Raw genomic sequence first — 22,983 nt, 5'->3', positions numbered from 1 at the left:
TGCCATGGTGAAAAGGAAATGTTCCCCTCCTGACAGACTGCCCAGAGGCTTTGCAACTACAATAGCAGGGTTCCAATGCTCAGAGTCACTGATAGCATCTCTCTTTTAGGAAAAAGGCTGAGGTCTGCCTGCCTTAACCGTGGTGGAGACCTCTGTTTGGTCTGCCCAGCCAACCGCTCCGTGTGAGTCGTCACTCCTAGCGCTTTGCCCAATTTGGATGAAATTGATTCTGAAGTTATGTGGGCGGAGGAACTGTCAGGCAGAACAAATGGTCAGGGACAACAAGCCAATAAACCTTGTTTCCTCCAGAAAGCAGGTTAAGAAAATGGTTTGTGGTAACACATCCTTCTTCTATTTGATGACATATGGAAAACCTCGTGTTGACTTGAGAGTCTTGTCAGTTTGAGACGGTGATGTTTTGGAAAGAAAAGTGACAAATTAACATGCTTGGGAGAGTCTGATGTTTTTTGGGTTGCAATCTCCAGCCAACAGGGATCATAACCCAATCTCCAATCCTGCTGTTGTTTCTTTTTTTACTTTGTTCTTTTACTTTTGGCTGGGAACACTTGCAGACTGGTTGCAAAAAAATAATAATAACAATAATAATAATCTCAAAATAGAAACCATACATTTGCTGCTTCCATAAGGAAGAGCTCACAGTGCCAACCTAGGCCCTGGGGAGCTGGATAGGGCATCACTAGTGCTCACAAGGATGTCCTTGGCCCACACTTTTTCAGTGAATTTTGTCTTGGTGTGTGCAATGAGAGACGATGGCTCCAGTACAAGATGGACACTTGGAGGAGATGGTTGTGCTGGTCTGAACAAGGCTGTTCATGCGTAGGAGGCAGAAGCCCTGAATCTTTTCAGGGTGGAAGGAAGCCAGGTCTCTACAGCCTGGCCTCCAGCTTTCCTATCGATTGTAATGTTTTTATATGCTGGTTCTTCACTAAAGATAATGGATACAGCAGGAGAAGTAATAGGAGGAAAAATAAAGTGAGAGCCACGGCAATAAATTACTGTACACTTCTAATTTTCATCTCTCGAGGTTTTAGGTGATTATGAAAGCAGCTTTTACTGTGTACCCACTGACTTCACTTAATCCTGCCTAATAACTACATCTCAGTAACCCGAGCGTTTCTGCCATTAATTGGATTTCTCTGCTGGCAGTGGCTTCCCTCCCTTTATATCTCCACCTCCCTTTTTCAGCTCAATCTATATTTTGCCTTGAACTTCACAGGCCACGGCAGTTGTAATAACATCTGAGGCAGTCTGGGCCTTCGGTGTAGGGACTAGAAACATGATTCAGTGAAGCACTCGTTTCGTTTACTCTGCTACAATACATCACTTGGCTCTTCACACATTGTTTTGGCATAATCTTGACAGAGGAGCTGTATGAAATGCATATCTCGACACAGGCACATAAATGCATTGCAGATGTGAGTTTATTAGAGCACATCTGCACCTTTTAATCCAGTGCTGGCAAGTCAAAGCCTGGAGGAATGATCCCAGCCTTGTCTTCTCTGCGGTTCAGTGGTGGCTGCCGGGAGGAGGTTTGGGCGAGGGCTAGAGGAGGTTTGGGCGAGGGCTAGAGGAGAGGGCCCACTGATATCCTCCTCAGGCAGCTGTTATCTGAACAGACTCTTTTCCCAAAGGTTGTGTCTTTTTCCATGTCCATCTTTGGTCCCCGTCCTTTTACTTCTTGTCTGCCTTTGAAGAGCAGCAGTGAGCAGTGCAGTCCAGTGAGCCCAAGTCCACACCCCCAGGTCCCGCATTTCATTTGCTCAGGACTCAGCATCTCTCTTTGGGTTTCTGTTGCAAGAGCAGGGAACAACGATCCTCAGGAAACACTGAGGGGATTTTGCCTCTTGTGTCTGATTTCTGCTCTGCTTGACCAGCAAAGCTGACAGCCCCAGCCAGCTCTTGTCTTGTAGTGTCCCCCAGATTAAAGCAGAGCAATAGTCTGAAGCAGCTTCCTTTGGTGTGTAGCTTCCCATCACTGGTTTGTTCATTGATTTTTTTGGCTGTGGATTAATTCACAGCAAACTACCCTATGGCAGGCAAATGCTAATCAGACCTGCTCTTTCCTCACTAATGCTGTTTCAGAAACTTCCTTGGTGCAATCTTCCACGTTGCATTGCCATTCCTGAATTTAGGGGAGCATACATAGGGACATTTTTTACTCTGCTACAGTTTTTCATGTTATCTTAAAGCCTGAAACAGCCTGATCCTCATCATGTGGCTTTGATTCATCCTCAAACCACATTTCTTAGACTGGGCTGGCAGAAAATGGGCTTGGACATGGGAGGGAGCCTGCACCCTGTTTCAGCAGAGCACACAGAAGTGCTGCAGCACAGCTGAGAGCTGCAGCACCTTGTGCCCAATTTTGCCCTAGCAGTGAGGACTGTCCCCAAGAGTGTCACACTACCTGGAACCAAAGTCCTGGGGACACACAGCTCAGTGACATGAGACCTGCCACAGCCGCTGTGTGGTTTGGGTTAATGTGTGCAAACAAGTGGCAGGGAGTTTGGGGAGCATTTCTAGCTCCTGTGCCCTTCCCTAGCCTTGTATGAGCACAAACGAAGCAAATGTCTTGATGGAAGTCTGCTAAGGTGGATGCAAAAACCATACTTAAAGAGTATTTACGTGGAAAATGGTGAAAGAGAGAAGATTAAAAAGAAATGGTGTTGTTTAGTCTAGAGAAAAGAAGGCTGAGGGAAGATGATAACAGTTTTTAAGTATGTGAAAACTTGCTCCAAGGGGGAAAGTAAATGCTTCTTCATGGCCAAGGAGAGAAGGATAAATGGCTTTAAGGGGAATTTGGAACAGACACTGGCAAAAAAAACCCTCTTTCTATCAGTGAGGCTACTTCATCTCTGGAATAGACAGCATGGTGGTGGGGCACTGCCATCCCTGAGGGCTTTCTATGCAGGTTGCTTGGATGTCGTAGGACAGGTTTACATGTAGCTAATCCTGCTTTGGGTGGAAGGTGGTTCCTTCCAGCTTTCCCTTTTTTTCTGATTTTGTTAGTGCACATCTATTCATGGAAACCCAGTGAGGATGGAGTTAATTTTGCCTCCACTCTGAACAGGCCAAATTTTGACACAGGCCAAATCCAGCATCTGTATAGGCAACTGTCTATGAAGCAGACATGTTCAGCTCAGTGAGGGCACTGAGCAAAGTCTGCTGCACTGGCCCATTCTTTTTAATCAACCTATTTTATGTCAGTGGAAAATTAAAATTGAAACCACACCCAGGTGAAAACACACCATGAATCCTTTATATCTGTGTCCAATTACTAGTGCCAAATGTAAGAGTTTGCAGCCCCAGCACTACCAAAAAAGCCCCAACTAGCCCCCAGGTTGGTCATATTTGAAAGCAATGGTTGTATTTTTATGCCAAGCTTGGGCAAGGTTCTGCACTATTCCACCCTGGCTGCTGGCACTGTGGTCCCACTGCCATCCCCACCGCAGCACCGCAGACGTGGCAGGACTTGAAGCCAGCACCGTTGTGGAGTACAACAGAAAGAAAGGATGCCTGTTACTCAGAAAGTATCAAGCACCAGGGGGGAAATGCCTGGCACTGGTACAATAACATTTTTTGGTCAAGTGGGCTCTGATGTGACACAGGAGTCCTGGCACCACAGCAGCCTGTTAAGCCCTGTGCACGTTTCTGTGCCCTGGCACACTGTCACTTTTGCCCCCAGTGCTCCACATGTGTTCTAGGTCCTCCATACAGCAAATGTGGTTTCACTTGCTTTTCCATCTATTAGTTCATTGTAATTGTTCGGAAAAAGTCATTATACCCAGAGAAGTCTGCTAGTCATTAGCATGAGTCAATAATGAGTTTGGGCTTTAATTATTTTATATCGTGTGTATGGAAACAGAGTGCATTGCTGGGAATTCAGTCATAACACGTACATGTAAGTTTGTGTTAGTTCTGGAGCAGGGACAGGATTCTTCTGCTGTGGCCCCCTGGTGCCTCGTCACTGGAGGGTGATGCTCAGCAACAAACAAGGTGGATCACTGTGAGTGGGATGACGTTCCTCTGAAATGGTCGCATAAACTACCACTGGATTTCACACAAAAACTGACCTTCAGCAAGCTTTTCTGTGCTGGTTCAGAGACTGGATGCTTCTTCAGCCCCTTTCTTCTCCTAGAAAATGTCCCCCGTGGTTGCATGCAGGCAGGGGGCTGCGCCAGCCTGGCACCAGGGACCAGATCCTGTCTCTGGCAGGGCAGGGGTAAGGGTCAGACCATGTTTTGCTCCACTGTCCATTTCTTGGCCTTCAGCTCTGCTGCCGCATAATGGTGAAATCAGAAACAGAAAAACAGAAACAGCCCTCCTTGGGGTTTCAGAGTGGGACCTCAGAAAGTCTTTTGGGAATTCACTGAGCAGCCTGGCCAGCAACTTATCATATCGTCACGTTGCTGCTATTAAGAGTGATGATGGTTTTGTAACAGTGTTCTTAGCTGGGAGGATTATAGCTGGGTTTGGACAATTACTGTGTGATCTTAATTAACTTTTCCTCATGATATACTTTCTGCCAGGATTTGGCAGCTAGCCTCACAGTGTTTTACAGTATTTTTGCATAGGAAATGTTGATATCAGCACTTAAAAATTTGTAAGGAAAACAGCAAAAAGCTTTTAGGTAACAATATTTCTGAGAAGAGCTCTTAAATTCTGCCAGCTGGGAAAATGCCCCTCACTTCAAATCCAATTTTAAGAAATAGTTCAGCTACCGTGAAGCAGTGATGAGCAATTACGGTTTTATTGTAATTCTCTGCTTATGTCTTGTGAGCGTTTCATTTCTAGGTTTCCTCAACCTTTAAAAACAATGTAGCATAATTTTATTAATTAGCAAAGACAGAGGTGAAATATTTGCTGCCATACTATCATCCAGCTGCTGCCACTGGTGTTTCTCCTAACCACTTCTTTCTCTCTCCAGACTACGATGTCTGTGCTGAAGCTCCTTGCGAACAGCAGTGCACAGATAATTTTGGACGGGTCTTATGCACTTGCTATCCTGGGTATCGCTACGACCGGGAGAGGCACAGGAACAGAGAGAAGCCGTATTGCCTGGGTGGGTAGAAGTGCTTACCTCTGGTTAATGATGCATCCTCCTTCTTCAGGACTTTCAGTTTAGATTGAAGCCTTTCTCTTTTTCTTTCCTATTACAGATTAAATGTGATTTTTAACTATGCTAAGGATTGGTCCCCAGAACTAAGATGTCTCAATCCCCTTGAAATTATTGGCAGGTAGTCCTTAAAACAAGCCATATGCACCTAAGCACTTTGAAGCATCATGCCAATGTAATTTTCCCTTTATTAATTCCTCCTGTGGGTTTTGAGCAGCATTTGGAGCCTTGGCCTGAGAAGAGGGACATGATTTTAACCATAACCCTCAAGGCACTATAACATTGCCTCATTAGGAAAATAAATCCTTGGGGTTTGATTCGGATGGCAAGTATCTAATACAGGATGTTCCATTTACCTGTGCTGCTCATGTGGCTAGTATCCCCTGATTCAGTAGCCATGCCCTGCAGGGTTTGCTGGGCCAGGGAGACAAGGTCTGCAGGATCAAGCTTTGCTTGTGACCTATTCCATGCAAAGAAACTGTCACATGGTGCTCACAGATAAAACGTATGGTGTGTTAATAACTCTGCAGTTTGCACAGAGCTCCAGCCTGAACCAGCAGAAGTGCTGTAATTACTCATTTATTTAAACCCCGATTCTCCCAATAGCTTTAAAGAAAGTCTTTTATTGTACTTGAGGTCTGAAACCTCCAGCTTCAGGACATTTTCGACTCTTGCTCCTCTCCAGATATTGATGAATGTGCCACCAGCAATGGGACGCTGTGCTCTCAGATCTGCATCAACACCATGGGCAGCTACAGGTGCGAGTGCCACGAAGGCTACACCCGTGGGGAGGACGGCAGGACATGCACCAAGGGAGATAAAGGTATATGCCAGTGGGGATTAAAGGTCTCGGGCCACAGGGCATTTTTCACAAGAGTTTCCATGTGAATGTCAGGAAGCACTTCTGTACTATGTGGGTGGTGGGTCACAGGTTGTCCAGAGAGGCTATGGGGTCTCCCTCCTTGGAGATCTTCAACAGCCATCTGGATGTGGTCGTGGGAAAGCTGGAAAAACCTGGGAACCTGGGAAATACCATTGTTTCGTGAGTTGCATACACACAGTAAGTAAGGCAGAAGTCACATCTGTAAGGAAAAAGTGGAAATACTCTGAAGGTTGTGGAAAGCATCTTACCCTCAACAGGCAGAGTGGCTGAACAGTGAAACTCACCTTTACAGCTTTGGTTAGACCATTTCTCCTGGATCACACAATAGCTACAAGCCTTATTTCACTCCCAGATCAATTTGGACTATCCCAGCTCTGGATAGCCCAGAGACACAAGAATAAAATTTGCCTAGTGCTGACCTGTCATTAATTTCATCCATTAACTAAATATCAGTGAGTTTAGTCAGTATTTACATGCCCCCGTCTGAGATCAGCAAATGGCCATGGGTTGGGTGGTTGGTGCCTCTGAGCACTCAGGCATTCATAGGAGGAGTGCCTGGGAATTCCATGTATTTTTAAGCATTATTTGAATCAATAGCTAAATTATGTTGAGTAACGCTTGAATTCTGCTGACCTGCAATTAGTTTGTGTCTCTCATAACTGCGGTCAATTTTTTTTCTACTGAAAGTAATTTGTAATGGAAAAGGGTGAGAGCAAGGGCTTGTTCTTCCTTTTCGCTTGGTTTCAGAGTATAAATGTGCTCTGTGTGTAAATGATTTTAAAGTTGTTGACCTCATCCCAGTTATTAAATTACAGCACTTATAGTCCTGCAGATTAAATACTGATATAGTAATTTAAAAAGGAGGGAGAAAGAGAACAACTTGTGCTCTGGAAAAACAAAACAAAACAAAACAAAACAAAACAAAAAATATGCTTTTGATGAACGGCAACTTACCATAGGTTCATCTATTATTGCCTGAGCACATATATCACTGGGTGCTTCAAATCCCACAGGATGGCCAAAGCAATTTATAATTTTGATTTTCCTCTGAAAATGTGTATCTGGGCCCACTCCATTAACATGAGTTGTTTCTTGTTGTTTTCATTTTTTTATTATCTTTTTTTTATCTCTTATAAGTATATGGGGGTCATTAAAGAAATAGGCATAACATAAATAACCCTCTTGCAAATAGTTTTTTTAGCTAACTTTTCTTCTTGCTAGTTCAGATTTCCTGACAGGGTAATGTCCAAAGCATTCCAGATAACCAACAGTTCAGGACATTCACAAATGTGGAAATCATTCCAATATTTGAAAAACAGACATTTTACACTGCACGGGCCATAAAGACATCAGTCCCAATAGCTAACCTGGAATGAAATGCCCCCCATCTCTGCAAACATCTCCCGATTTGGCTGTGTGGAGCAGAGAAGGGCACCTTCAGTCACCTTGCTGGGCTCCAGAGCTAACGATACCAAGGCTGCCAGCGTGCTGGTGCAAAAGGATGAGGAGCACGAAGGGACGAGGAGGATGAAGGGACGAGGAGGATGAAGGGATGAGGAGGATGAAGGGACGAGGAGCACGAAAGGACAAGGAGCACGAAGGGACGAGGAGCCTGACTTTCGCCGTTCAGCAGGGCTTGATGCTGGCTTCGTGGCACCGCCTGCTGGCCTGACCACTTCCGAAGCAACACATCATTTGCTTCTCGCGGCGGCTGGGACAATTAAATTTTATTTTGTGATTTACTGCGAGAGACATGCAGGGTCTCTCTCTCTCCAGGTTTACGCGTGCTGCTTGTTTCCTGGGGAATTATTACTCACGTGTTCGTCCTGCCTGAATGCTGCAGTCCAGGATTTTATTTTTTTTTTGACTCTGAGCTACAACAAGTGGGCTCGAGTGAGTGTTCTGGATTTGTTAGGGGAGCACTAGAATAGGGAGCATTCTTCCCGCATCCACAGTCATGTTGCATTTGACAGAGACAATACAGCTACCCGCTCAGAAGTAGGCAAATTAAACGGTCTCAGCAGGCTGAGCACAGATAATACAACACAGATGATCCACTAAACAGCCTCCATGCAAAGACTGCCCGCAGCACAGCTCCCCGCAGAGCTCTTCCCTGCCAGCATCTCCTTCTCCTCCAGCACCAGCAAACCAGAGCCTTCAAGCAGAGGCAAAGAAAGCACACCGCTCTGCACTGAGCCTCTCTTATCAATAGGCACCACGGGGCTTCATATCAGGACAGGAGCATCACCCGTGATGCTTCAGAAACCCTTCCTAAAATGAGGCTGGTTTCAGCCTTCTCTGAAATAATATTAGTTTAGTGCAATGAAATCAGGTTATGTAAGTGTCTTGCTCAATGCTGGCCTGGTAGGTGACCTCAGTATCTGCGCTGCGCGTGGGAGGCTCTCGTCTAATTGCTTCCTGCCCCCTCTGGCCTGTCCTAGGTGGCTTCTGGCTTTATCCGTGCCTTATCCTGGCTTTATTCATATTTTGGTCCTGATACAGGATCGGATGGGGGCAGAGCAAGTGTTGGATGGATGACTCCTTCCCTGGGCAAGTCAACACTTCTGTCTGGTATGAGTTAGGGGGATTCCACCTCTCTCCCGGGACGCAGCTCACACTCGCTTATGTGATGCTGTTGGACTTCTTCCCCAGATAAATCAGTCCAACTGGGGTTGCAGAAATCTCACTGGAATGATGTTTTCCAAACACTAGCTGAGCCCCCCACACACATGTTCAACTCCATGGGATGTCACAGCCCTGTTTTATCAACAGACCCGTGTATCACATCCTTCTGGAAGGTAAACTGGATTTTGTAATGAAACAAAAGGCCAAATTCACCGCTCCTTCATCTGCACATAATTCTACTGACTCTAGCGGGATTTCCTAAGGTTTCAAGCAGCAGAGGCTCTGGCATTTTCTCCCTATGACTGCATGTTGCTGTCAGCAACATTTCTTAACACAATGTGTGTGTTTTATGAGGGACCCTGTTTGGTAAGATACCTATTAAAAGAAATTTTGGTTTAAACTAGTACCGAAAACAGTCTGGAGGGGAATTTTTTGAAAAGGACATTTTTTAAATGTCTTTTTATATGTGTCACTGTAAATCCTATGCAAGTCCAAAAGTGAACATGTCAAAACATTCCAGTTTTATAAAAGAAGGCTGAAAAGTTGGAGAGGGGTGAAGAACTCCATGAGAGAGGCAGAGTACTGATTCGTGGTCAAGAGAAGACTTACCTTGTAGAAATATCAAGAGGTGTCTTAATTACAGCATCATAACAGCTCTTCCTTAAGGGAAAAACCCTAAATGTGGACTCTATTCTATCAGGGATAGGCAAAAAGGCTTTGGAGGAAGTAAAATCAAAATAATTAATATTAGAAATGCATCAGTGAGGAAACGAGCAGGTGCTGCATGTTCAGATATCACCATATGAAGTTTGGAGATGCTGTAGCCAAACAAATTATCTTGGAGACAGCACAGACATAATTTGGTGAAAATCTATTAAATTTTATGTAGAGGTCACTGGAAAAGCTCCAGGAGTATTTTTTAACAATAAACTTTGAGCTATCCAAACAAGGTACAGAAAGTTGTTCAGGTATTTACCAAGCCATGTGCTATAAAGAAAGCTGGGAAGCTCAAAAAGCAGCATACTTACTGTCAGACACATGATAAATAAAATATGGGGGACTTTGTGGATTATTGCAATGCCATTGGTCTGCATTTTTAGGAGCAGGTAGCTGGCGTGTTTTTTTTCCTAAATTTGTTCATTAATGGTCCATAGGTGGCCATCTGATGGCAGCAGTGTTCCTTGCTGGGCCCTGTAAACATTTAAAGTCAATTACCACATCTTTAGTAGTAGAAAATTCTGTTTGTATTAAAAATGTTGCAGATCAAAATCAATACACATTTATGAAAAGATGAAGTGTAGACCCAAGAAAAAAATACAGTGTAATACCTAAGTACATTGTAGTCAATACTTTTTGAAGACTTTGAAGATTTATCAGCTTTAACCAGGAGCAGCTGCAGAGTTTTTCCATTACAGGACACACTCTGAAGAGTTCAAATGTGTCCAATAACCCTTACAGGTAACATCATATAAGGCCAGGCATCACGTGCAGAGCCTTGATATGCTTTGTGCTTCTCAACAACTATATGTGAAAGAAAAAAAAAAAAAGAAAAAAAAAAGCTTACCTAGAGTTTGCAAATACATGCTACCCTGTGTTTTAGAAACCACATTTCTCTTTAAGCTGATATTTGTTAAAACAGTGCTTGTTTGGTTATGGTGTAGAGATGATTCCCTGTGTATGGGACTAGAAAAAGGGCACAAAAATGCCATTTGCGAGATCTCTTATTATTTGAATCATTTCAAGGATTCTTGAAAAGATCCCATTCTTGTGTAGTAACAAGTGGTGTGACCTGTTCTCTCATGTGGCTTTAAATCCCGATCATTAATCTCAATTCCCATCTCTGTTCAGGGTGCTTACATCACATGGAGGAATGACCAGAGATGATAAAGAACAGCTTGTGCAAAGTGAAATGAAATGACCGCGTCATGAGGGGGTTTACTGTAATTTATAGGGTATGAAAATTTGCCCTTCAGGGCACTGTAAATCAGTTCAGATCTGTAGGAATAGCCTACCCTAAATGCAAAGATAAAAGAAAGGGTGTTAACTTTTTCAGGTATTAAAAAAAAAAAAAGAAAAATCTTTAGGGACTATTAACTGGAAACAGCTGCTTTAAAAATGAGCTCAGAGCTATCCCTGCAAAATTGCTCAGCCTTACACAGCAACTCACAGTCAGAGCATTAATAATGGCAAGACTGCCTCTTCTTTTCACAGTCTGGGGAAATGCAACAACCTTCAAGACTCCAGTTGCTTTTGCAATTACATTATGAACTTTCTTTCCCTTGGATCTTTATATTTGTATTGGAAACTGCTTTCTTTCAGCTGGGCTTCCTGAGAAATCTGAAAGCGTGGCGAAACCAGGGACATGCTGTGCCTCTTGTAAGGAGTTCCATCAAATAAAGCAGACAGTTTTACAGCTGAAGCAAAAGGTATGAACATTGATCAGTTGTGTTGTTATGAGACCTCCGTGTTTTATGACAACTGAGTTCAAATTTAAGTGCTCAGAGCTGTCACTGCCATGTGGCTCTTCTGCCCATAAAGATGATGGCAGCATGATTTAAAGTCGTGTAGGAATGGCATCTCTTCCTTTTGCTTCTGCATTGCTTGTAAGCAGATTTCTAAGCAAGCTCACGGTGACAGGGTCTGGCAAACACCCATCACAGCCTGAGCCCAGGTTTCTTGGCAAGCTGTGTTGTCTTCAGCTTTTCATTCATTCTGAATGCAGAGGATTTTGGACTCGATCCACCTTTAGTATATGTAAGTGCGAGACGTTCTGCTGATGAGGGAACGTGGGAGAACATGATTTTGCACTACCAGGGTGTTGATACGGGATGCGTGCCAAACAGGAGGTGTGTGGCTAGACAGAAACATCACTAGCAGACACATTAGCTTTGATTTTTTTAGAAAAATCCCTCAGCCACAAGACTTATTTTTTGTTTGTTTTTTTTATCCGTGTCCGTATAAGAGTATATAATGCATTTTAAAACTTCCCCAGACCTTTAACTTTATTTGCTCCTATATGTGGCCTCCTTTTGCACTTTGGTAAGATTGAAATAACCCAGAGACCCAGCACAGGGTTTGTAGAGCCATGTGCAGAGGTACAGGTGTAATGCCCTTTCTGGTGACACCTCCTCCAAACATTGAGGTTCTCTGAAATGCTCTGCAGTAACAGTCTAAGCAATTCATGTTGACAGGCTGTAATCATTTCCCCTGAGCTACACATTTATTTTAATTGTATAAAAACGTAATTTGGCATAGTCACTCATTGCATTTAATATTGCTCATTAATGTAATTTATAACGGAGAGAAAGGAATCTGCTCCGTATTTTGCTTCTGTATCAGGTATGGGGACAAATGTGGATGGATATCCACGTGTGACAGAAATTCTGTTTTTCAAACAGCCCCTGCTAGCAAACAGCAGGCGGGTTAAAGTGGAGCGGTGCTGCTGAGCGGCTGCCTGTCCAGCCGCAGGCGGTGAGGCTGAGCAGGCTCACACCTCTCTGGGATCTGGGACCATGCTGTTGGCCAACTAGTTTGCTGCAAGAATTTGTGGAGACTCATGGCCTGGATTAATGGAAAGTTTTATGTGTCTGGCTTCCACCGTTAGGTGCCTGTTATTCCAAACGTAGTCCTGGGAGCCTAACGCTGTTGGTACCTGTCGCTGTGTGCACTTGTTGCGTGGCATCTGTGGCCATGCCAAGCACTTTGCTCTTGCCTCTTAGCTAATTCCCATCATGGTCCATAGCCTAAATTTTCCCCAGGTATTTTCCTAGTGGGACTTGATTGATTTGGCATCCTCAGAGGAAGCACACTGGGTTGTGCCTCGTACAGACAGAGCAGGAAGAGGAGAATCCCCAGATGCATTCAGCATCTTTTACCCCACAGCAGGGAGAGCTTTTGCCCATGCAGAGAGGAGATCTGGCCTCACCCTGCTCCTCAGCCCAAGGAGACACAAACCCTTGTGTTTCACCAGCCACTCCCTGTGGCCAAGTTCTTCTGTGGAGGACGCCTCTTAGTATCTGTGGTAAAAGCTTTTCTGTTTTGTACAAAAAAATTCATTACTGCCTGCCAGAGAGACACTTTATGGGAATAAGTCTTTAGCCTTGTGGTTAAGGCTTTGGGATTCTATGAACTTTATGTGAAATTACGTTTAGCAGAAGAGCCTGAGAAGGATCCAATCCAGCAAACCCTACAACTGGAAAGCAGGGTGTGCTTCTGGAGGTGGGAGGTGTAGTTTGGGGTCTCCTTAGGAAAGGAGGGGTTGAACTCAAGTCCCTGCCACCTTTGGAGAACAGACTAGCTATCATATTAAAAGAAGGAGGTGATGGCAGCAATACCTTTTGGAGGGGATTGCACCATCAATTCCAAATCCAGCGTATGGTATTTCAACAATCAAGAACAGAAAGTCAACTCACTTGGTTATCCAGTGGGACACACTCTCCCCTTGATTTACTGGGGGCTGGGGGTAGCCCTAGACTGACCTCAGACCTTGCATGAAGGAGGAAAAGCAGAAGCTGGAGAAGTAGGGGAAAGATATCTGGCATGTTGACATGCAGCCAATGATTTTTTAAGAAGTCTAGTAAGCAGTTCAGCTCTTGGAGTTGGAGCATTGCTAGATCCTATTGCACAGATGTGTTTAAACATCTTAATTAGAAATCTGTGGTAAAATTCCACAACTCTCCTATCAAGCTCTGTCAAAGTCATCTAAACCACAGATTGCCTAGAAACCACCCAAAATACCAGATGCAGCATCCAACAGCGAACTTATGGGAATCTTGTGTCTAGCACTGTCTTTCTTTAAAATTTACTCTTACTAATATTTGCACGCACATGGAAAAACATTATTTTTCAAGGGCCATTAAGATTTGGAGCTATGGACAGAGAACGCCAAGGTCACTCTGGATCACAATCTTGGTTCAGTTAAAAGGTGAAATAGAAATTAAGCTAGTGAGTATAGCCGGTCCCTGAGAGGATGTGAGTCAACATCAAAAACACATGGCTTGGCCCCAGTGTATGTAACAGCCATTTTCTGGCCAGAAAATATCAAAGAGCAGTGAGCTAGACCAGAGCCTGGGTATTTTGGCACTCATAGTGTATGCCTTAAGTCCAGCTGACTCAGTGGGGAAGCATGTGTAGATGCTTTCACAGCAGCTATGTGATTTTTTAATATTTTTTTTTAACTTACTAAGTTATTTGTTGAAACAGCCTTGCTGGCCAGAACAAGTCAGTACCTTATTTACTCAACAGAAGAGAATATACTCCAAAATCATTTTCACAATGAGTCTTTGCTACTAAATGCATCTTTTTAATCCAGACTGGCCACTTGCAATATAATCTGAGGAGCTGTTCGGAGCAGGGGCTACACAGTAAGAAAAAGCTCCCCCAAGTAGGATCTGGTCCAAAATTTACATACATTCATCTCCTCTAGAGAGGAGATCAATTAATCTGCCACCCCCAAGGAGAAACACTTATTTGTTCTTCAGCATGAATAAGCGTTTCTGCTGGGGAAAACTGGAAGAAATGAAGTGATCCTTGCCTGTTTGAGTCTCACCAATGACACTGAAAATATTCTCACAAATATATATATTTTTTTTCCCAAAAAATACAATGTTCTCAGGGTCTCACATTTGTAGTGTGCTGACCAAAGCTGGCCATGGGACCTCCTCAGGCTGGTTGCTGGCCAATGCAGCTGTGACAGCCCCCAGCTGCTGAATTCCTCGCAAGGTGCTGTGACTCCACACAGCAGCCCTTTAGCTGCAGCGGTCCCACACTTAAGGCTGAGGGGTCATTGATAAGTGGAGCTTTTCCTTGGAAAACCCAAGATGACAGTGCACAGGGCCCACCCCAAAGCAGTAGGTATGTTGGATCCCAATTTTCTGTGTGAGCAGAAAGTAAGGAGTTCCAGTTCTGTGAGCAAGCACATAAAGCACACCCAGTGGGGCTTCTGTGAAGTGCTGAACTCATCCAACCACAGATTTCAGGGGAGGTAGAGTGAATCTACCAAATTCCTATGAGACTTGCATCACATTGCCTAATTTCTATATAGTGCAGTCATCTTGCCCTTGGAACTGCAATGCTCTCCAAAGCCCAAGTCACAAATGGATGATAAATCCTCCTATTCCTGTCATCACATTTTGCATCCCAGTCTGAAACACCAAGACAGTGTTTCAGCAGTGCCACCAGGAACTGTCTTAATGTTTCCAATGTTCTTTCTTCACTTTCTCTTCCTTCAGAACTGTGCTGGTGCATCTAACCCAGAGCTGCAACCAACACTGTCTGCCCTATAAAGTGCATTTCTTCACTAATAACTTCTTTCCCAAAAGAAATTTGCTCACTTACACTATGTATTGCAGGTGCATGGCTTTGTTATATTTTCAAACTTTAGGTTTGCAATAAGGGCAGGAGGACATATATCAAATAATTACAGAAGCAAGTAGGAGCCTTGAGAACAGTCCAATGAAGGGAATTCCAAATAGCTAATTAAAAGCACTACCAGACAGCAGGAGTCATCATGTATTTTAGTTAATGCAGCTCTTCCACGCAAATGTTGCAGAATCCACTGAGCCAAGTTTATTCAGGGCAGCAACAAAGCTGACCCAGATCTGTCCTGGTATTGCTGAAATATCCTTTCAGTTCTGTTTGGCAGAGCAAAATTCCCAACTGTACATGCAGCCATTCACTATTAATAAACTTCTTTCCTCGCTGTAGACTGGTCTTCTGGCTTGTTGTCTCCCTTCAGCTGTCTCTGCAGAGGCTAAGTATTTGCAGAATATTTTAAAATGCGTTTAATTATTAAATACATTCAATCCGGGCAAGCAGAATCTGATATTTGATGGACAATGACATTTTAAACCACAGTATGCAATTTTCCTTGCATTCTCACTTGCTTGTGCCTTGTGTCTTTATGCAGAGCAGATGCAGACATCCATTGGGTTAAATGGCTTGGTTACAGGGCCAGATCCACAAAGCATTTTGGTCTCCTATTGAAACCTATGAAAATGTAGGGACTTGTGCAAGCAATTGGGAACTTGACCAAATGTTGGCCTGAGGAAGCACAGTGAATGAATAGAGGAAAATTCACATAATGAAAAATGGGTTTTCTGAGAAGATCCAAGCAGTTACTTGCCTTCAGTTTTTGGCAACTTGTTGCTGTATCCCTCCTGAATTTCTCCTGCCCTCCATTTGGGTAGACTTGCAGTTTTTCCATGATGACTTGAAAGGTGAACAGCCTAATGGGAAACATCAGGGTTTCTAACATGGTACTGGCTCCAGACCCCAAGGGAAGGAAAGTACCCGAAGGTATAAATGCCTTAAAATCAAAGGGTGCCATGTTTCCATATAGTATCTCTCAGGTATAAGAGAGTATCTTTCAGGTATAAGATGCATGAAGTGTGGATCATCTCTAGGATCCTCCATCCAGATCTCACGTCATGTTCCACCTTATGAGGCAATTATCTGCATGCAGCCACCCTCCAGTAGTGTGCCCATATGTATGAGCTGGGCTCATACTGGGTTCTTTTACTGTTATTGGGGAAAAGTGGTTATGCTGTTGTTGTAACGCATTAAATTGTTTCACATAATGTGAAGTGCAATCCTGACGGTGGCTCCAGAACAGTGTTAGTATAAATGCAGATATGGATAAAGACTTTACATTTTCCTGAAGCACTTAAATGTGCTATTTGTCCACATCAAAGTTTAATCAAGAATGCAGTTTATCCAGATGAATGATGGAGGCCTTACTGTGATTTTTGGTTTTGGCAGGTTGCTTTGCTACCAAATAATGCTGCTGATCTTAGCAAACACATCACTGGTGAAAAAGTGCTTGCATCTAACGCTTATATCCCTGGCCCCCCAGGCCAGCCTGGCCAACAAGGTCCTCCAGGTAAGATACAGACCAGAGGGACGTAAGTGTGAAATAGTGCCATGAGTAAAAATAATAAGCCTCAGTCTTTCAGTATGATAGGATTTCATGTGTTACATATTTTGATTGCTATGATTATATTGGCATTTGCAATAAATTGAAAAAGAAAAACTTTGCAGTCATTATTCAGTCAGCCTCTGCGAACTGTCTAACATCACTCCATTGTGTTTCTTAGTCTCAATGTATTTCTTGGCGTGCAAACTGTGTTTGTCCTGTACGTGTTAAAGTGCTCCCTCTCCCAGGGATATCTCACCTGCTTCAGATGTCATTTCCCATTTCTTAACTGTGTCTTAAACACTCCCCATTTCATTTCAGAAATACCTATTACTTTAGCTCACTGTCATTAGTAGAGCAGAAAATGTGCTTTCAGTTTGCGGAGGTTTGTGCCAACTGTTTTATTTTTCCTTGTCTTGTTCTGCAAGGATTCATTTCTTGGTTTTATGTTGTGTTCTAGATTCAAAGGAATCTGAAAAGAAAAGTAAAACTCCACTCACACCTTCTGCACTTTGTTGAGGTATAGAGTGAAACAATGAGAAAGGCAGAGAGTTACTAAGGCTCTAGCTTAAGCCAGACAGCCCTGCAACCTGCAGCCAGTGATAGTAAAAGTTTTGCTAAATCCATTGAATGCAGATCTGATTTGGGGTTAGTGATAAATGCAAGGAATTTTACTATTGTTCCAAGTTTCTGGAATACTCTTACTGAGGACTAGCTGATATTTCATACCAGGTTTGATTTACTACCTACTGAACTGCCCACCATTTATCCCCACTTTTGCAGTCTTGCTTTGTTTTTTGAGTCTTTATCTCATTTTCTTGGAGGACGAGTATCTTCAGCCTTCAGTATAACATAAGTGCAAGGACATTGTGGTTAGAGACTCTGCATCAGACTCTGAAATGTACATTGTGCCGTCTTGCAATCTCTCTAACATAGGCCTGACTCTGCATTTCTTCCATCTGGTTTCCCCATGACTGAGCTGTCCAAGGTACTGTAGAATTCTCTGTTCTGCTTGAAAACCGTCCCTGCTGACCTCTTCCCCTGCCCCGCCGTTAGCAACAGGACGGCCGGGTCTTCAGGAGGAGTCTGAGAGGTTCATCACTGAACTGAATTTTACTCCTTATGAATACCCTTGCTGTAAATATTCTGTCCTGCTGAACCATTTTTGCTCTCGGCCTTTCATTTCCTGTGTCTTTCACGTGCCTTCAGTATGAAGAAAGTGCTCCCCCCTCTAATTACAAAGCACTTCAGCCAGTGACGCTTTAATGATCTTTGTTTTGTGTAAATTCTGTTTCAGGTGCCTTATCTTATGTTTTGCTTTTCATAGTGTTTCTCTTGATATAAACCTCTATTTTGCTGCCTGGTGCCTTGTAAAAACTAACATTCTCTGCTGAACCAGCAGAAGCTGAAAAGGGTATAAAGTGAAATGCAAGAACGGAGCCTTTCTTGCCCTAATATGTTGGCTGCTGTCCTGGGAAACAGAGAGGTGCAAACCACTGCTGAAAAGGGTTTGCTTCTGTGCCAGTCATGTAGATGGCTTTAACCCAACATTTCCATGAGTTTTCTGAGGCTTTCTTTTTATGAGATGTTTCTCAGATGTGATTTGTTCTTTCTCCCTTTTTCTCTTTGTGTGAAAATCAGGCTTTTCTGCTTTTCTTTTCAACCCTGGTCTGTGTCCCTAACTGCTTGGCAGTGGAGATCTTTGTTTCTTTGAACACACAATGTTTAATTATTTCATGAAGATCTCTTGTACCCACTGTGACAAGGAGTAATGTCTCAAATGACTGCTGTGTTGCTTGTGTTGCTGTGGATTTGTGGATTTGGGTGTGTTAAGGCAACAAGCCCATTGGGTGGTTCAAAAAATAGTCAGTCCCCACTGCTCGCGCTGATGAAGTGTCCTGAAAGCTTTCCCTTGCAGGTAACCTTTGCTGTTGATTGTAGGGGCTCCAGGACCGAAAGGGAGTCAAGGAGTTCCTGGGTCACCTGGACCTCCCGGACAGCCAGGCCCCCGTGGATCAATGGGACCCATGGGCCCATCTCCAGACATATCCCATATTAAGCAGGGCAGACGGGGCCCCGTGGTCAGTATTCTCACCTCCTGTCATGCACTACATGGTTGGCCTCAGCTCCACAACCTGTCACGTCCTTGTGAACACTTTCTTTTCTGTTGCAGGGCCCACCAGGAGCACCAGGGAGAGATGGCAGCAAGGTGAGGAGAGGTACTGTTTTCCACAAGGCAGGCACATGCATATCTGGTCTATGCACTTGCAGTCACACCCTTTTACCTCCACATGTCCTTTGCTAAACTGAAAATGTCCCACTCTCTTATCACCTCTTGCCTTTCTTCTTCAATGTTGTGCTTCATGTTCCTTAAGTTTTGCAAATAATAGCCATGCCAGGCTCTCAAGCAGCTTTCTTTCCTTTGATGTGTTAGCCCATTTCATTAGACTGCTCTTTTGTGAATTTCTCCTGTTAACTGGTCTGTTTGTTAATGTCTAGGAGAAATATCAAAAGCACCAGACTCTGCTCCCACTAGAGCCAGTGGCAATTTCCTGTGTTCTTCCTGATATATTTGTTCCAACTTCATTTTCTTTTCATTTCTTTTCATTTCTTTTTCTCAGCAAGCAAAGTTAGCAAACACTGATGATTCTAGATCTGTAGCCAGTGAGTCTGCAAAGGTAAACTGCTATTTTGGTTTCCTTTAGTCACAGCAAACTAACTGAGGTGGTATTGATTACAGGGGGAGCGAGGTGCACCAGGACCAAAGGGGATACCTGTAAGTATTGCTCTCAGCAAGCAATTCAACAGCAAAGTGATGCTGGCTACTAGCAGGCCAACCAAAAGAAAACAAAGAAAGAAAGAAAGAAAAAAAAAAAAACTTTCCTTTGTCAAAATCACAGTGAATGACACTTTACATACCCAGAAAAGGTTATTGGAAAGAAAGAAAGAAAATACTCTTTTTCATCCAAGTTTCTTTCCTACACACCTCCTCCCTCGCTGGATGCTACACTGAAGGCAGAAAGTGCCCCTCCACCCTACGGCAGGCAGAAACACAAGAACCCATGCCAAGTGCTAGTTAGTACATTTCAGCTTCACTCATAGTGGGAGTTTGATCTCTCAAACCTTTTAAAATCTGGCCTCTCATCTCTCTCTGGGACTTTGAGCAAATCAGCAAGAGAAGGATGAATATTTACAATCTGGTTTTAGGTGAAATTGATTAAAATTTTGTTTGTCGCAGTCTTTTCTCATTGGTGAGAGAATTCTCATACATTTATATTCTCAGTATTAAATAGCATACTTTACTGTGTGACAACAGCTTAAAAGAAATTATTTTTTTCTGAAATTAGATTAAAATGGGCAGTATTTTCTACAATGTAATTACTAATAAGTTTACTAAGTGATGGACTGCAGTGGGGTTAATGTATTGAAAATTAACTTCCAGACATCAGCATTCCCCAGATAATTGTAATAAATATTAATAATTATCAATTAACTAGTTATTTTAAGCATGTAATTTCTATTATTTTAATATGAAGGAACACAAGGAACCAAGATTTCTCTCTGTTCCCATGAGGTGTTGAAATGCTCTTAGGAGGCAGATATAGCAAATGAGTTGTTAAATAACAAAGAGCTGAGAACCTAGTAAATATAGACTGTCTACAAAAACATTTGCCTTTTGAAAAATGCTTCCTGATCAGGTTGATTTGAAAAGAGGCGTTTATTTCCTGGCAATAGTTATGAAGCAGTATTTTACTGAATCACCCCTGCAAGGGCAATTATATTGACCTGTTTGAAAACTGTAAGAGTAAAGTGGAACGTGATTAATGACCATACCTTGTGGCTGCAGGGCCCACCAGGTTCATTTGACTTCTTACTGCTGATGATGGCAGACATCAGGAATGACATCGCTGAGCTGCAAGAGAGAGTGTTCGGACACAGGACTCATTCATCAACAGAGGAGTTTCCATTACCTCAGGAATTTACAAACTATCATGACACAGTGGATTTTGGATCTGGAGAAGACTACAAACCACGGACATCACCCAGAGACTCCAGGATACAGAAGGCAGCCCATCCTTAGCTATGCCTACTGACAAATAGACCCCCTTTAGAGTTCTTCACTATAAAAATGCACTGACAATGTAAAATATATATATATATATTATTTCTCAGTTTTCTCTTTGCTTTTCCCCAACCATGCTGCCTGTACTGTAACTTTCCCAGTTCATGGTGGCCTCCTTGCAGTAATTCCATACCGTCAAGCCTGCACTGTGCATTGTATCTAGACTATCAGGAAAACCTTCTTAGTGTATTGGGCTAGCAGGATTAAGGCACACGCTTGTTAATGGGGCAGACCACAGCATCTCATCTGCCTACCTTCGGTTCTGTGTCCAAATGACCCAGTACCTAGATTTTGCAGGGGTAGGAGAGTAGCTGATCATCATCCCTGAAAGACATCAGAAATGGATACCTAGGTCCACGGTTACTTCATACATGTAAATGAATGATACCATGGAACCCAAATCTCCAGCTAGTGTCCCCGGGTTTAGGAGAGTGTGAAAAGTGGATCTCTGTTTCACAGCAGAGGTCAGCTTTATGTGAATTGTCTCCTTCTGTTATGCCCCACTTTGGCACAAAAAAAAGCCAAAAAACATGATGAAGCAATGATATAAAGATACTGCTTATTGATCTAGAAATGATTTGAGGGGATCTACTGACCTTCTAAAAGGTATACACAGAACTGGAACACAGAAGTTACAGTGTATTTGGCTGGGTATATGAGGAGTGGTAGGTGCAGGAGTGCACATGACAAAGCATTTCAAGTGGTACGAGCATAGCTAAGGTGAGGTACTGCACATGGGATCCTGTATTTCTGAAGAGGGATAAAAGGGAGTACCCTTTTTTTTTACACTGGAAAATTGGATGCACAAAGTTAGACCATACCTCATAAATGATGTATGTTAACTTTTTTTTTTCTCTTTTTTTTCTTTTTTTTTTCTTTTTTTCTTGGATTTCCACAGCTGCTGAGGACTTTGCCGTGCTTAGAAGATAAAGGAGTATATTAAGCACAAAAATGCAGTGTTGTACCTGTGTAGCTGCTGTTTCTACCATATGTTCAGTACTGGGTCCTATCTATGTTACAAATGCAAAGAAAATCGTATTTTGTCATGTTTTCCATGGCTTGTATGTTCTAGTAGAATAAATACCAGCAAAAATATAAGCAGGCGCTTTTCAGATAATATGGAAAGGTTTGGATCCCCTTCCATATTCTCTGGGCCAAAAGATAGTTGGTGTAATCCCTACCCCACCAGAACAGGTCATGTTGTATAAACAGCTAGCTGTCTAGACATTTTGTATCTTTTGTATATTATCTTAAGGGGATATGTTAATTCTTGTAATTGTTTTCCAACTCCTCACTATCGTTATGCCACAAGCAAGGGCATTAGCTTTAAGAACACTAATGTCCTTTATTCCTCTTCACGTTACACATACATCAGTATTTACAAAGCAATGACTAAGTCACTGGTAAAGCTTAGAAAAAATGATAGTGCTCTCACCATAAGATCTTTGGGCTTCTCCTCTGGAAGGAGCTCACCCAGCAGCTACAGATCCAAGTAATCTTGTGAATGAAGTAAAGTGGAAATCAGTGAGACCTGGGGAAGGAACTTGTGGACAAAGGAAGGATGGTTTTATACAGAGCAGACTAAAATTAAAAAAAAAAAGCCCTAAGGCAGCAATCTGAGGCATGTATGTGTTATTTTCTTAATTTTAAACAGGCAACTATGTATAAATGATATAGTTCATGAAAATGCAATAAGTACATTTGTCAAATTACGTATTTGTAATCCTTGCAAATTATGTAAATCTTGGCTACGTTTAGCACCACCACTCATGACCTGCTGGATCAGGTTGATTTCCACAACAGAACTAGCAGCTGCAGTTATTTGGACCATCAGACACTAAATAATAAGTTAAATAACTCACTTCCTACATACGGACTGCATTTTATTGCCCCCTGCCCACAAGGAAAATGGGTTCTAAAAAAAAAAAAGGCACTTACCTGAGTTCTAATCTCTGCTTTCCCACAACTAACAAATGAGAAGTTTCTACACTAAAAGCTTGACCACTGAATTCAGGGAAAGGCAACAATATGCTGCTTGGCACAAATCTTTAGGGAACTTCTGTGAGTGGATCAGGAAAGTAGATAAAATACATGCCTCACTCTGAGTGCAGGAAGCTGTCCTACAGACCTGCAAACATAAAGTAGGGTGCATTTTTACATGCCTTTTTGAATGATGAGCTCAATAACTTCCCTTTCTGGAGTCTGCATGTTTTTTTCACAGCCCCGAGCTGCTTTTGTTCTTGTTTTCCAGCAGTCATGTTTCCTCCATAAAAAAGGTGAAAGAAAGAGCTCCTTGAATTTCTCCT

At 42.9% G+C, this 22,983-nt stretch overlaps 1 protein-coding gene across 1 annotated transcript in view; it reads left to right on the top strand.

Annotated features, from left to right (window-relative positions):
* Nucleotides 1-20,744, top strand: part of CCBE1 (collagen and calcium binding EGF domains 1) — a 92,682-nt gene extending 71,938 nt beyond the window's left edge. Inside the window, exons 4-11 of the mRNA XM_032206077.1 lie at nt 4,946-5,080; nt 5,820-5,957; nt 10,962-11,068; nt 16,401-16,521; nt 18,496-18,635; nt 18,728-18,763; nt 19,295-19,330; nt 20,402-20,744. Coding sequence (XP_032061968.1) covers nt 4,946-5,080; nt 5,820-5,957; nt 10,962-11,068; nt 16,401-16,521; nt 18,496-18,635; nt 18,728-18,763; nt 19,295-19,330; nt 20,402-20,635 — 947 coding nt within the window. The 3' untranslated portion in view covers nt 20,636-20,744. The remainder of the gene's footprint in view (nt 1-4,945; nt 5,081-5,819; nt 5,958-10,961; nt 11,069-16,400; nt 16,522-18,495; nt 18,636-18,727; nt 18,764-19,294; nt 19,331-20,401) is intronic.
* Nucleotides 20,745-22,983: the final 2,239 nt, after the last annotated feature.

The sequence above is a fragment of the Aythya fuligula genome, chromosome Z (genome assembly GCF_009819795.1).
Source record: "Aythya fuligula isolate bAytFul2 chromosome Z, bAytFul2.pri, whole genome shotgun sequence".
Taxonomy (NCBI): Eukaryota; Metazoa; Chordata; class Aves; order Anseriformes; family Anatidae; genus Aythya; species Aythya fuligula.
The sequence above is the reverse complement of the archived record's forward strand: the minus strand, read 5'-3'. Positions and strand labels throughout refer to the sequence as shown.